Source organism: Mirounga angustirostris, unplaced genomic scaffold (assembly GCF_029215605.1).
Source record: "Mirounga angustirostris isolate CCGP_5_RB_7025 unplaced genomic scaffold, mMirAng1.0.hap1 SCAF_8, whole genome shotgun sequence".
NCBI lineage: Eukaryota > Metazoa > Chordata > Mammalia > Carnivora > Phocidae > Mirounga > Mirounga angustirostris.
Window position 1 is genome coordinate 96,490,070 of NW_026991716.1, and position 14,756 is coordinate 96,504,825.

The following is a 14,756-nucleotide window of genomic DNA, read 5'->3' on the forward strand; positions in this document are numbered from 1 at the left end:
ACTTGTTTTTCCACCCGATCCCAAGTGGGGCTTCCTGTAGGAGGACTGGCATTCTGACGGTCTGACCATGCAAAGCAGCAGGGCTCATTTGGCAACTTTAAATTTCTTTGAAAGGTTGGAAAAGAGACTGGCTTAAAACAAAGAAGTGGAAGCCTGTAAGGTCATGCTTATTCTCACTGAACACTCTATTAACAGATTCCTTTTGTTACATAATTTGAAAACAAACCCAAGCCCCATTGTGTGGAAGACAAGGAACACAAGGACGGACACTTCCAATCTCCCACTCTCACCCTGCATCGGCTGGCAAGTTCTCACTGGGGTTTTTATCTTTTAAGGATGGAGAGGAGAGTCAAAGGAGGTCACAGGGCACACAGACACTGTTCTTGGCCTTAAAGCACTAAAAGCAGTGGTGGAGAGACAGATATGCACATATAACAAAGCCAAATAATACAAGGCAGAGAAATCTGCCAACATTTGGGAGTACTAGATTTTAACTTCCAAATTTTAAAAGGGACCAGGTGGCCTCTTATACTAAGATTGTCCCTGACAATGAATCATGGAACACTACATCAAAACTAATGACGTAATGTATGGTGATTAACATAACATAATAAAATTTAAAAAATGTAAAAAAAAAAAAGATTGTCCCTGACTACAGTATAGACTCCCATGTTCAAGGCAACTATTCCCTTCTGGTGACTTTATGAATGATACCTGCAGACACAGGGATTCGTATCCAGCATTCATGAGTGAATGAACAAGGTCAATGTCTGCATCAGCAGAATTCAGTCTGGTTGGCAAAGAACTCAGCAGGCACAGGAAGTGTGTGCTGGTGCATTTTTGGCTCTTTTTTTCCCCTTCTGCATCCTCAGAGACAGACTTCCATAGAATGCCTCTTTCCTTCTTCCCTCCATCCCAGGTGCCTTCCAGGAAGGTAGGAAAGATTAGTAAGTATACTAACATTCATTAGCTCCTGCGAGGCCTACTTTAAAGAGAAAGTTGGATCCACTACAACACAATGATACAATGCCCAAAGCTCTGGGTCAGGTCCCCTGGATATAACCACACTGCCATGTTGCATGCAAAGGGAAAAAACCCCTGCTAATGTCTCAGTAGTGCCAACTCCCCAGATAAAAAGGCACAGTGAGTCCTTATATAAGACTTCTGCTCCCAGATGAGCCAAGAGCACAATGGTTGATGTATATTTCTTTAAACTTTTCTAATAAACAAAACAGTTTTGGAACAAATAATGTCAAGTATCTAGTTACCATGATTCACATGCTGGGAGATGATCTGGAAGGCTAAGGATGTATGAGATAACTTTCAAATATTTTGCAAAACATATGTCTGAGAATGTATGCCAGATATTTTACAAAGTATTAGCTAAGTCAGCAAATGTACATGGCAGTAAAACAGAGCCTCGTGGTGGGAAAGAGAAGGAAACTTAAAAAAAAAAGAGAAGGATTCCTTAAGGATACATAACATTTGATTTTGAAATACAAGACATAAACGATACACTTGACGGTTGATAAACTCTGTCATATGGAAGATGATGGGAAGATCAGAAAGAGAATTAATGAAGATCAGTGGCCAAAACAAACGCTGCCAAACATCCCCACTGGCTGGGAGGTGACAGGCAGGCTGACAATTAGGAAGATGAGGGAGAAGGTGCTACCGCCTGCAAAGTGGCTCTTAACTGGGGGATGGGAGGAAAGTGCACTGATATCCAGAGGACTCAAAACATACATTCTCAGATCCAGTCCCGGAGCTTCTGATTCGAAAGATGTGGGATGGGACTCAGCATTTTGAAAAAGCTGCTAGTTATTCTGAGTCAGCCAGCCAAGGTTGAGACCACTAATTGGCCTTGAGTACCTTAGTAGAAGCTGCTATCTCCTAACCCATGCAGAATACTCCCAGAGCAGCTACTTGGGGCCACCTCGCACCACTGTAGCCAGCATTTCATTTGTCCATCAAGCCCTGTTTGTTTTAATAGCCCTTCATCTGGCAGTGGGTAGATGGAGACTGATGATGAAAAATGTAATGTTAAATCCTTAGTCAAAGGGAGCTGACTGGAACACAAATGTTCAATTGACAAAAGAATAAAGAACAGCCTAATTCTTACCCGTTCCTCCCCTGGTACGCAAGGTCCCGGTATGAGATGAAGAGTTCACACCCCCAAAGACGGTGAGTCCTTGGCCCCCCGCTGCGTGGAAGTTGTTGTAGTTAGGGATGGAGGTCACGCCGAAGCTGGGGTAGTGCTGCGGGGTGGGGTCTGTGCCATAGCGGTACCCGGAGCTCTGGGTCAGGCTGCCGTCCCTCTCCTCCGTCAGTTTTGTTGCTTCTTTATCCTTACATTGCACACAGCCCATTATCTAAATTCCTGCCGAAAACAAAAGGGAGGCACGTGAACTTGCATGCTCCTTAGCTGCTGGGTTGCTGGGTCATTTATAAGGCTCGCCCTTGGCTATTTCAGGCCTAAAAGGGAAGGAGGAAAAGCAGTGGCTAGGGCTGATGGTTAGAAGCGATCTCACAGTCCTAAACTTGACAATCACATTCGTTCCCCATGTGCTCTGGGTGACAGGAGCCACACAGCGTGTGGTCGCCAGGCAGCAAGGTCCTCACATGAGGCCTGCACCCCTTAAAATCCTCGAACATTACACACCTGCTTAAAGATAGCCCAAGACTACTTATTATGCTTTTCTTTAGTCATCTAAAAGAATAATGTATGCTCTAGGAAGTGAGTCCATGCAATATGAGACCAAAAACCTCCATTATGGGGAAAAAAAAAAAAAAAAAATCTAAGCAAGAAGGTGGAGGAATGCTGGAAAAGCCAGAAGACAGCTCCTGAACAGCTCACATACTTCTTTTCTCACGGGTACCCATTCTTCAGGCACACACCTGGTAAATTTTAAGCAGTAAGATGATGGTAAGTATCAAAATTAAGAAATCATTGCTGGATGAAAAATAAAATTAGGGGCGCCTGGGTGGCTCAGTTGGTTAAGCGTCTGACTCTTGCTTTTGGCTGAGGTAGTGATCTCAGGGTCGAGAGATGGAGCCCCACGCTGGGCTGGGCGTGGAGCCTGCTTAAGATTCTCTCTCTCCCTCTCCCTCTGCCTCTCCCCCCCTCTAAAAAAAATTAAAAAATAAAATAAAATTGGTAGAAACTAAGAGGTCTGGGTATATTTGCAGGATGTCATGATAGCCTACAGTAACAAAATCATTTTCAGCTGCTAATTAACTTTCCAAATTTCCATTAGCTTTTGACATCTTTCAAAAATATTAAAAAAAAATCAATCTCATGTTCTAGAGTTAGTGGTGGACTAAAAACTCAGGTCATTGTCACCCCACCCTCCTCCAACCTACTTCTCCTGTGCTTATTGTAGAAATGCAACCATCAATGACTGACTTGCTCAAGTCAGAATCCTGAGAAGCAACCTATTTGCTTCCTTTTTACTTTTCACTCTCCCCGTCTCACACTCTACTATCCAAACATGCCGAACTTCTCAGTTACTTCAAGGTTCAGTTTTTTCTGCTTTGCTTTAGGCCTTGGAATGTGGCCTTGAACATTTTTTCCTGATGTGCAACATATTCTTCGTGTTCCAGGTAAGACACTGCTTCCTCTGCAAAGCCTTCTCTGATCCCCGTACCCGCCTTCCAAGGCTGGGGGGATGCTCCTTCTAAGTGCTCCCATGGCATCCTGATTTCTCCTATCATGGCACCTATTGTGCCATATTAAAACATAGCTTGTCCACTTATCTCATTGCCCAGTGGACTGCGGGTTCCAGGAAAACAGGGCCCTGTCCACTTTTGTCAGAGCTATAATGCCAATGCCTGGCACACAGCAGGTGCTCGATAAACAGCAATCAAATGAGTGAAGATTCTCTAGCCCAGTCTGTTTCTCTTTCACCCTTTCTCTCTGCATCCAAGACCATCCCTTCTCTCAGCGACTTACATTTGCAGTTGACCCTGCATTTTTTAATCTATTGGTATGTGTGAAAAAGAAAGAGGATTCAGAAATACAAGGTTAATTCGGTTAAATGATCGTACTTTGGACTATAATACTCTGTCAGGTTGATGGGGGTAGGTAGAACATGCAATGGATGCCCCTTCCAAAACTCTGAAAAGTGGCCCATATGGAACCAAAGGATCAAATAAGAAACACATGACACCATGTGTAATTATATGTGTTCACCGGAGAGGGCAAAGCTGGTACAGGAATGGAAGGGACTTGCAGTAGTGAAGAAGAAAGAAAGAACTAGTTTTTCTTAGTATCTTGCAATCCAAAGTGGGGAATGCCACATCAGATACAGAGACTCTTGGTGGGGGGCACTGCTCTGAGCACTGTTTTTCTGGGGAAAAGGGACATGAAAGCAGCATCAGACTGCTCTAACGTCCTCTTACATTACACATTTCAATAAATACTTATGGAATTCACTGTCAGTTCCTGAGAATGGAAATGTCGGGAAATGAGCCACCTACTGCTTGAGCTGAGATCACCCAATCTGGAACACATTTAAGCGTAAATCATTCGAGATTAACTTACAGTATACTGGGTCCAACATGCTCTCTAACTTATGGTAGATGAATGCCAGTTTAAAAAATTTCCAGTAGGAAATGCAAACTATGTCCAAGGCATGATTTATTGAAGGAATTTCATCATTTGTTGTTGGTATTGCTTCATAGGATTGATAAATATCTTGCTTACTTTATATTAACTCCTTCATGGCAGAAAGTTGCTTTGAGCTCCCACAAAGGCCAGACAGAAGACAGTTCTTGTCCCAGGCACTTTTTTCAGGCATTTCACTGATCTACTGTAATTAGAAGATGTGAGACCTGAGTCACAGTATCACATCATTTACATCAGCGATTCTCAGCTGGGGTTGACTTTATTCCTCTCACCCCCACCAAGGGACATAGTAGGCAATGTCTGGAGATACTTTTGGTTGCTACAACTCAGGGATAAGAGGTACTACTGGTACCTAGTCGGTAGAGGCCAAGGATGCTGCTAAACATTCTACAATGTAGGACAGCCTCCAACAGCAAAGAATTAATCGGCCCCAAATGTTAGTAGCTTCAAGGTTGAGAAATCCTGATTTATGGAGGAGAAAGAATTTATAGCCATATCTTCGAAACAGTATGTAACAGCTGTTTCCCTTATATGTGTGATCAACATGCAATTCACAATGCCTTTCTTAGGAGAACAGGCAGGCTAGGTAGAAGGGCACAATTTTAAAAATTGGTATGAAATGCTGATTCTTCCCTAGAAGATTGTTCCTTGTGATAGAGAAAAGAATCTAAACCAATGAGAACTCTCATTACAAACTACTCTTTCAACTGCAACAAAAGAAAACAGAAATGACACGTCAGAACCCCACTGAAAACAGGACCTTATATCTAACCAAACTAAGAAAAAACTCACCTTTCACAATCCACCAAGAAAAAGCATTACCACTGAAATAAACAACTAACACCATACATAGACCTATGAAATAATGAAAGGAAACAAACAGTAATCTCCTTGACGGCAGCTTATTTTTTGGTTTTGTTTTAGTATCCCATCCTGAGGGTCTAGAACAGTGCTATACGCTCTGGGAGCTCAATAAATATTTGTTAAATGATTACAGTGCAAAAACCCAAAACTCAGTCAAAATCATTTTGGAGAAAACAGTTTTCTTTTGTAGAAGGGACAGCTCTGTTACCACTTCATACATTTGCAGTTTAGAGTAAGAAATGTTTCTGCACAGGTCTTGCTTACTCTCTTCCCTTTGCTGACAAACATAAAGAGACCAAAATAAATCAGTCAATGCAGGCTCAAGACATTAAAAGTTAATCACAATGAAAATATTTGTGTAAGAACTTGTGGTCTTCTTCCTCCCACTTGGGGCGGTCAGACTAACCATTTCCTGACGGAAGAGTCAGAAGCCGCTCTGTGAGCTGTACCGAACATGACTTCAGGCTCCTTGCCATGAGACAAACTTCTGAGCATTTGAGTTAAAATAAAAACATCCTTTATTACATATGGTTCTGTGGTGTGGCATTTATGGCCAATGCTGTAGGTCCATTATGAACATATAATGTACTAATATACTTGCCCGAGATCTGTGGGGCACTGGGAAACAAGGAATAATGCCGTTCCAAAAGTGGGACCTTGGAATTACTCTGAAGAATAAATCCTACACCAGGAACTCATGGCCATCCTTCTCTGCATGTTGTTGTGCCTAGAGAAACTGATGGACAAGCACTTTGACCAATAAGATCCTGTGACTGTGGTCGAGGTGTCTGGATTATAGCCACGAAGCCCCCCTATTCTTCAGTCCTTTGGCAAAACCAAAGGGCTCTCTTTCTATTACGCAAGGAAAACCTGATTTACATAAAATTTCCTTAGTCCTGTGGATCTTATGTGTGCCAACAGCATTAAGCAACTCAGGGAAGAGTTGTCAAAGAGAGAACCCGAGGACTGCCACACCCGCACCGTCTGGTGCTGGCCACATGTGGCCTCAGAATCCTTCTTCACATAAGCCCTCGAGTGAGCGACTGAAACCGACATAAAAGATGGACGCTATCCCCGATTCTGCGCCTAGGCTGCTTTGATCCAGAATGAGTCTGGCTGAACATACATTCCCTCCATCGACGCCCAAGACCACGGTCCGGCTGCTAGGTGCACATCAAACACAGATAAGCTCACGCTTCCTTGCACGCCACTCAGTAAAGCAACACCCATACGCTCAGGTTATAACGCTGCAGGACTTCAGAGAAGATTTCAGAGAGCTAGGTACCAAAAAGGGGGAAAGGCCATTGGCAGTCTTCTGCAAAAGCAAATTACCTTCTCTCGAGACACATAAACTTGGAGGCAGAGGAGGGATGGCCGGAGGAAGGCAGGTGAAAGTGACAACAAATAATTTTAATTTCAGCAGTGTGAGCACTTCTGTCTCAGAAGTTCCCATCCTTGCTGCTGACAGTGCAGACTTGGAAGAGTGACAGGTCGAGCCACACTGGCCTGCACTCTGATGTGGCATGTTTCCTGCTGGTACCATTCACCATCCCTTTAGCTGGTCTCCACTTTACCTGGGTGAAAATCATAATAAAAGTAAAGGAACAAGGAAGGGAACCTAGAAACCAAACACAAGCAACTGAGATGGGGACAGTTGAAAAAGAATTTAAAGCTGAATTGTAGATCGACTGCACAGTCTCATACACTTCTCTGGGAACATGGCAAGAACTGGTGGTTTAATGAGCAACCACCCTTTTCTGGGCAACAGTAACACCATAAGGCAAGAGGGTGAGATGTGCAGAAATACATCAGAAATGACTTGACTTCTGGGGAGAAGAGCCATGGCAGGGGGTTCTTGGTCCTTGTCAGATTGGAAACACCCACAAGAATCAACCGGAGGTATCGAGCTACATTCTCCATAGAGAAAACAAATCCCTTGAAAGTGTAGGAAAGGCTTGCTTTAGTTTTCACCACAGAAGTGCTGGAAGCCGGACGTTCAGAGACAGATGAGTGCCACATTGGTAGCAATGGCTGTTGGGACACAGAACCTGTCACCCAAATTTCCCAGCACTTTCAATCCTTTATGATGGGACTTTCTTCTTTGTAGGACACCACCCACAAGAGAGTAGGGGTGGTGCTGTCTTCTGGGGACACCAGGACAGAAGGGCCAGTGCTGACCGGGAAGGCTGGAGAGAAAGCAGGACCATGTTGGACCGTCTTGGAAGTGCAGACACTCCCCAAAGTCCCTGCCATAGCTGGGATGGGATGTTGGGCATATAAATACTCGAGGCCTGAACCTCAGTATTGGTATGGGGTCCAGCCAGTAGTCCCAGATGGCTAAAAAAAAGAATACAGAGGACTCTGCTTCTTTGCTGCCAAATGGAAGGAAGGAGTGAAAATCTGTGCCTTGCTGAAAAGGTGGTGTGGTAGGCAGAACTCCAAGGTATGCCCCAGATTCCTGCCCTTTGTGTGACAAACCCCGTATCATCCCTAGGACTCGTGACTGATGGGATAATCACTCCCTTGATTAGGCTATTTTATTTGGCATGGTTGACTTTAACAAAGAGAAATTATCCCAGGTGGACTTGACCTCACCAAGTGAGCCCTTGAAAGGGACTGGGCTCTCTCTGGAGAAGTAGATACCAAGTGTAAGAGGCATTCTGGTGGAGGGGGGTGGGGATGTTCTCCACTGCTGGCTTGGCAGATAGAGGGGGCTATGTGGCCTTTAGGAACTGAGCACAGCCCCCAGATGGCAGAAAGCAAAGAAATGGGGACCTCAGTCCTATAACTACAAGGAACTAAAGTGGGCCAAGAACCTGGAAATGGATTCTTTCCTCGTCAAGGCTTCAGATGAGAATGCTGTTGGCCAATGCAGCCCTGGGAGCAGAGAGCTCAGCCACACCATGCCCAGATGCTCAGAACTGTGTGCTAATAAACGGGGGCTGTTTAAGCTGCTACGTTTGTAGTAACTGGTTACACAGCAAGAGAAAACAAATACCTATTTCGGTGGAATGGGCACCACTGAGGTGAAGGCTCCAATCTTGGTAGTGATGACCAGTATCAAATGAGGGCTCACTGCAAGCTGGGCACCGTGCTATGTACTGGAACATCCTATCTCACTCGATTCTCATAACAGTCCTCAGACAGAAGTATTATGCTTTTCCCTCATTTGACAACAGAGGAGCAGAGAGGTTTGAGACTTTGTCCATAGTTCCGTCAGGGGTGGTGAAGCCAGACAGACTGATTCCATGGCTGGCACATGGAGCCTGTAGACCAGAGTTGCTTCCTGCCCCACGGACTCCTGGCCAGTCCATGTAAGCATGTGGGTGTGTGGTCAGAGGGGCCTCTGGGGATGGCTCCCTAGTGCCCCAGAGCCCAGCTTCCTGTGCATGACTAATGGGGGCCCTGACATCAGGGACTGGGCCTCACTCCCCCACATTCACACCCTGCCCCAAGACCGTGGGCTCTGTAAGGGTGCTGGGACCATGCGAGGCGTGGTGAGTCACCGGCTTCCTTCATGTGGTGTAGGGTCTTAATGAGCGTTTGAACCAACGACACTGAAGCTCCCCTTAGTTTCCTGATATTTCCTAGATGTGGTGTTTATTTATTTATTTATTTTACCTATGTTGGGGGGGGAGAGAGAGAGAGCACAAGTGGGGTGAGGGTAAAGGAATAGCAGGCTCCCCGCTGAGCAGGGAGCCCGATGCGGGGCTCGATCCCAGGGCCCCGGGACCCCGACCTGAGCCAAAGGCAGATGCCCAACAACAGAGCCACCAGGCGCCTGTGGTGAGTGTTTATATACACCACAAAGGAGTGAGCACTGGTTTCCTTGGTATAAGTGAGCTTGCGGACTGCACTTAAAACATGATTTGCTATACAGGCAAAACTTTCTGGAACATATTTACTGTATAAACAGAACACAAGCAATGCTTTCTCCAAGCACAAAATAACAGATTTCTACTCTTGGTGGAGTCCCATGAGGGACAACACCCTCCCCCTACCCAAGCAATAAAATGTCACATCTTTGAGGTGCAAAGACTGATGTAGACCCAGGAACACGTACAGTGCAGACACCAGTCACGTGCAAGAGTGGGAGAACAGAGCCTATTTAAAAATCAAATCAAAGCTTTGCTTTGGAAATAACAAGAGGTGGTGTTGGATGATCATTTGTGCATGACTCTGCAAGGTCCTCTGGAGGGTGAGGACAATGAATCTTGTTCTGTACCGCACAGCAAAGGACCCGAACTCATGTAAATCACTCTCACAAATGTCACATCACTTTAAGAAAAGAACCACATTCCTGGGACCTAGATTTTTTGGCTACCACCCTGGTTTGTCTTGTTCAAATCACCCCCCATGCCGAGAAGCAGTGGCTCACTCCCTGCAGCATGTTCTCCTTTCCCTTCTCTAAAACCTTCCATTCCCTGATGCCTGGAGAGTCAAACGTACTTAATAAAGAAAGAAATGGAAGCATTAGACCCCGATGGTGAGATTTAACACTGCAGTCAACAAAGAGCTGGAACCATTCCCAAACCCAAATGGCCAAATGAGGTTTTAACACCAAACCATGGAAAGGCTCCAAAAGGAGCGAAGAACATTTTCTTCTTACATTCACTTCACTTCAGATCTCACGGTTAAGACTAGGGGGAAATGGTGATAAAAAATAAGGATATGTTTTAACTGTCTATGCCAAAGGGTTCAGAAAGAATTAGAGCACAGATTATAAAGTTTTTCAGGCCTTCTCCCACCCCTTTTGGGAGGGAAAAAAGGTTCCTTAGTGGTTACTAGCTTAAATTTTTATTTTTATTGATATATAATTCACATACCATAAAATTCACCCTCTTAAAGTTTACAGTTCAGTGGTTTTATATTTTCTATACACATATTACATATACAAATACATTACATATGTGATATGTATATTTAATATACAAAGGAAACCACTGTCACTATCTAATCCTAGACATTTTCATTACCCCCAAAAGGAACCTGTACTCATTCAGGAGTTACTTCTCATTCCCTTCTCAGACTTACACCTGACAACCAGGAGTTTTACGTCTTTATGGATTTGCCTATTTGGACATTTCATATGAATGCAATCATATAATATGTAGCCTTCTGTGACTGGCTTCTTTCTCTTGGCACACGGTTTGCAAGGTTCATTCATTTTGTAGCATGAATCAGTACTTCATTCCTTTTTATGGCTGAAAATATTCTGTTGTATGGATACACCACTTGTTTACCAATCATCAGTTGATCAACATTTGGATTGCTGTCATTTTCTGGCTGTATGAAAAATGAGGCTATGAACATTCATGCATAAGTTTTTGTGTGGACATATGCTTTCAATTCTCTTGGGTTCATATTTTAATATGTAAGGAATTTATATAGATAAAAACCCCCCTAAGATTAGGTAAATGGGAAAGCATGTTAATTGGCAGTTCAAAGAAAGGAGAAAGGACTTGTGAAACTTATGGGAAAATGTTACCTTCAGTAGTAATCAAAGAAACACAATGTTGATTAATGAGAGACTTTCACCTCTCAATTAACAAAATTTCAAAAGGAAGTCTGCCCAATAGTGACGGAGGTCCCCCGAAATGCCTGTTCTCATATATTGCTGATAGAAGACCAGGAATTAGTGTATAACCGTTTCATAAACCAATTTGACAATATTATATATATATAAACAACCTTAAAAATGGGCCTGTTCTTTGTGAATCTGTGCTAAAGAGACACTTTTTGAAAAATGACACATGAAGAGGTCCTATGACATGTTATTTATAATTTGAAAGTCAGAAAACTTGCTAATTGTTTAACAAGAAGATGATGGCTAAGTATATAATAAGAAATGCCGTTCATGTAAAGTAAAACAGAAATTAAAACTTCCGGTTACAGAAAATAATCAGCAATACAGAAAAATGCTCATATTACACTAAGAAGGATCACATGATTGTGACTATATGACAAATGCCTAAAAAATTGTTTGGAAGGAAAGATACCAAGATGCTTGCTGGTGGCGTGTGGGGGAATAACACTATGGGTGACTGTTCTTTCTTCTGTTTTTTCCCCTCAGATTATCTATACTGAGAAAGCACAATTTTTATGAGAATAAATAATTTTTTAAATAGGAAAGATTCCTTTAATTTTATCTGTTACTGATTTAATTTGTATATAAGTATATAACCATACATTGATGAAGTATGCTTTGTGAACTGAAAAATTAAGAGAAGGAAAGAGAGTAACTGATTCTAAAAAAATTTTTTTTTCTTCTTTTTTTTTTTTTTGAGGGGCACAGAGACTGTTTATTGAGTGGCAACTGATTCTAAAAATTAAGAGAGGGAGAGAGAGTGACTGATTCTAAAGTCTGTTAGGAAGCAACCTCTCCTCCTGGAAGGTTTGAAAGGTGAAAGGTACTGAAGGACAGAGAGATTTCCTTTTCTTTTTAATTAATTTATTTATTTGAGAGAGAGATAGAGAGAGAGAGAAAGAGGGAGAGAATTCTCAAGCAGACTCCCCACTGAGTGTGGAGCCTGATGCTAGGCCTGATCCCAGGACCCTGAGATCATGACCTGAGCTGAAATCAAGAGTTGGCTGCTTGAGCCACTGACCAAGCCACCCAGGCGCCCCTTAGGACAGACAGGTTTCTGAGTGAGTCTTTATAACATCTGTGCTGGGAAGTGGGCAGTGAGGGAGCAGTGCTGGGAGGGGTGGTGAATCACCCAGATGGGCAGCCACGAAAATCTAATTAAGGGCACAGATTAAGCAAAGCCATAACACAAACAACTCAGAGGACCATGTAGGTGGCAAGTGGCAAAATGTGGGATATCAGAATCAGAAGTCGGGTGGCTGGATTAGTGGGTTCTTGAGAACCTTCAAGGCCCAAGCTCCTAGGTACCTGGGGAAACCCAATAAAGTCAGAATGACAGTACTCTGAACAAGTCAATGTTGGAATATAACCGAGGAGTTCTGGATTTTAAGGTATCTGCAAGACCTCTCTGTGAGCGAGGGCCTGAAGACCACACACTGGCATGGCTCTAGGGAGGTGGGCAGAATGAAGTGAAACACTTTGTTCTTTGGATGCTCACTGTTGGTGGAGACAAGGGGACTTGCTTAGGGCACCAGGCAGAAAAATTCTATACTTTTCTCTCACTTTTCCTCTTGTTGCCCTCACCCTTTCCTGCTGGGACATTCAGCCTGGCATTTTGATGGTGTGACTTCTTACTCTGACTAGAATTCCCCAGTCCTTAGAATCTGGTGCATTCCAAGCAGGGCACAGAATAGTAACCAACACTGGTTTATGCAACCTAAAATTTTTCAGAAACATAAAAGATTCAACAAAGATGCTTCTTCCTGATGTTGATATTTGGCCAAACATCTTTCTACTCTCCTTGGCCCTGTTATATAAAAACAACCAGAGGAAAACAAAAATAAACATGTAGGCTTCCTTTCATGAACTGGCAAAAGGAAACGAGAGAGTCAGTGTCACATCTGGGCCACAGTGGTAGAGACTGGCTTTCTGGGCTGAACTGGCCAAGGGCCCAAGGGTCGGAGTGTCACCTGGTGGAGCCACGAGAAAGCACATTAGCACAAAGCAGCTGTGTGAACAGGCGTCATCAATGCCCCCTGCCCGCCAGTGTGGAGAATGAACGCTGAGGAGGTTCTCTCTCCAAGGCCAAACAAAAACCCTCTCTGCCAATCTTTTTAGTCTCTATGGAGGTTCCTCGCCAGATGATTCTGCAAATGTGGCCTCTTCCTTTCAGAAAACAATGAATTCTTTTTCCCTTTAATTCATCAGTTAAAGAAACAGAATGGACTTTGAATAAGGAAATTTTACTTTTCTTCTTTTTGCCCTCGAGCTCATGTTTGTGTTTGTGTCCCCACGAGACCCCCTTTCCGCTGATGACTTATCTGGAGTCAGAGCACTCTGAGAATTTGGTTGTGAAGCCACTTGCATTGTGTTTTTGGCACTGAAGCAGATGTCTTTTCTTTGAAGAATGACGTGAAGCCCTGGCCCCCCTCCCCTGGATCTTTATGTTGGCACTTTCTCAAGTTGCAAGGAATCAGCAACACTCTGGGCCTTCACTTCTGCATCCCTTGCAGTGGTTTCGAATTTCAAAGCTTCTCGGCAGCTGTTTTGGTGTGAATGCTGATAAAGTAGGCCTTCAGAAAACGCGCCCCTAACTCCATGGCCTTTACTGGTTCAAGGAACAACAGTGACAGTGATGACGGGAACAAAGGAAACACAGAGGCCAGTGGACTCTAGCCAGTCTCCTCCTACCACTTCTGCGCCTGAAGGGAGTGACGACCGTCTCTGCCTTCCCTGGAGCTTACTTTTCTTACCCGCATTGAGCCCAGGTTGGCTGACTCTGTGGTAGTTGCATCCAAGCTGACTGCCTATAGAGATCCGAGGAAATTAACAAGGAAGTTAACATGGGAGATAGTAAGGAAGAGGAGGAGGATGGGGACCCACTGCAGGGACGCTGTCCCCAGCAGCATATAAAAACGGTATCTGGAATGACAAACTGCGGCCACTCTGTGTGGGAGGAACATGTGTTGCTAGAGCACTCATTGATGACCTACTTGGCACCAGATAGAAATCCTGTCAGGTTTCTGTTAACAAATCTGAAAAGGAAAGACGTGGTTTATATACCAGCATACATTTTGTAAACACCGTCGCTTATAAAATTTACAGTAAAGCAATTCAATAGACTTTTCACTTGGCATGTGAATGCAGCAGAGTGTGAATTTTAGAGTGTCTTGCACAGTAATTGAACTTGGGGTTTATCTTCTTAAAGAAGACAGCACAGCAGATTGTCCCCTTGCAGATTCTGGTATCACAGCCTTGCAATGTTGAGGCCCGAATCCAGATGACTGAGAATGGGTAGCGGGAGGATGAGGTGAAGGGTGGGCAGACTGCTCCCTCTGCCACCAGACTCAGCCCCCTCCTCCACAGCGAGGCCTACGGCTATGCACCCGAAGACTCCACTTTCAGCTTCCCTTGCAGCTAGGAGGGCCATGTCTGATTCTGGCCAACCAGCTGAGAATGGCTGTGATATATCCAGCCCCTGTGTCTTTAAAGGAGACTGGATTGCTCTCCATCCTCCTTCCCACTTCCTGTGGGCTGGACAGTGGATGTGGTGCTGGTGAATCGGCTTCCTCCAGGCAGAGGATGGCAACCCGACAGGGACTGGCAGAACCACAGGACACAGGAACCTGGGCCCTAGACAGTCTTGGAGAGCATGGCTGCTCATCTGCCTTAGAGCTG

At 44.2% G+C, this 14,756-nt stretch overlaps 1 protein-coding gene across 10 annotated transcripts in view; it reads right to left on the minus strand.

Moving 5' to 3' along the window:
• The window catches only part of FYN (FYN proto-oncogene, Src family tyrosine kinase), a 212,018-nt gene that overhangs the window by 54,157 nt on the left and 143,105 nt on the right, over positions 1-14,756 (minus strand). For 6 of the 10 annotated variants that reach the window (XM_064598012.1, XM_064598011.1, XM_045865344.3 and 3 more), the window contains one exon: positions 2,123-2,380. In XM_064598012.1, coding sequence (XP_064454082.1) covers positions 2,123-2,369 — 247 coding nt within the window. In that variant the 5' untranslated portion in view covers positions 2,370-2,380. Of the gene's footprint in view, positions 1-2,122; positions 2,383-4,705; positions 4,812-6,823; positions 7,066-14,756 lie in introns of those variants that run through there. The other 4 variants (XM_064598013.1, XM_064598008.1, XM_064598009.1 and 1 more) reach the window with 3 other exon arrangements.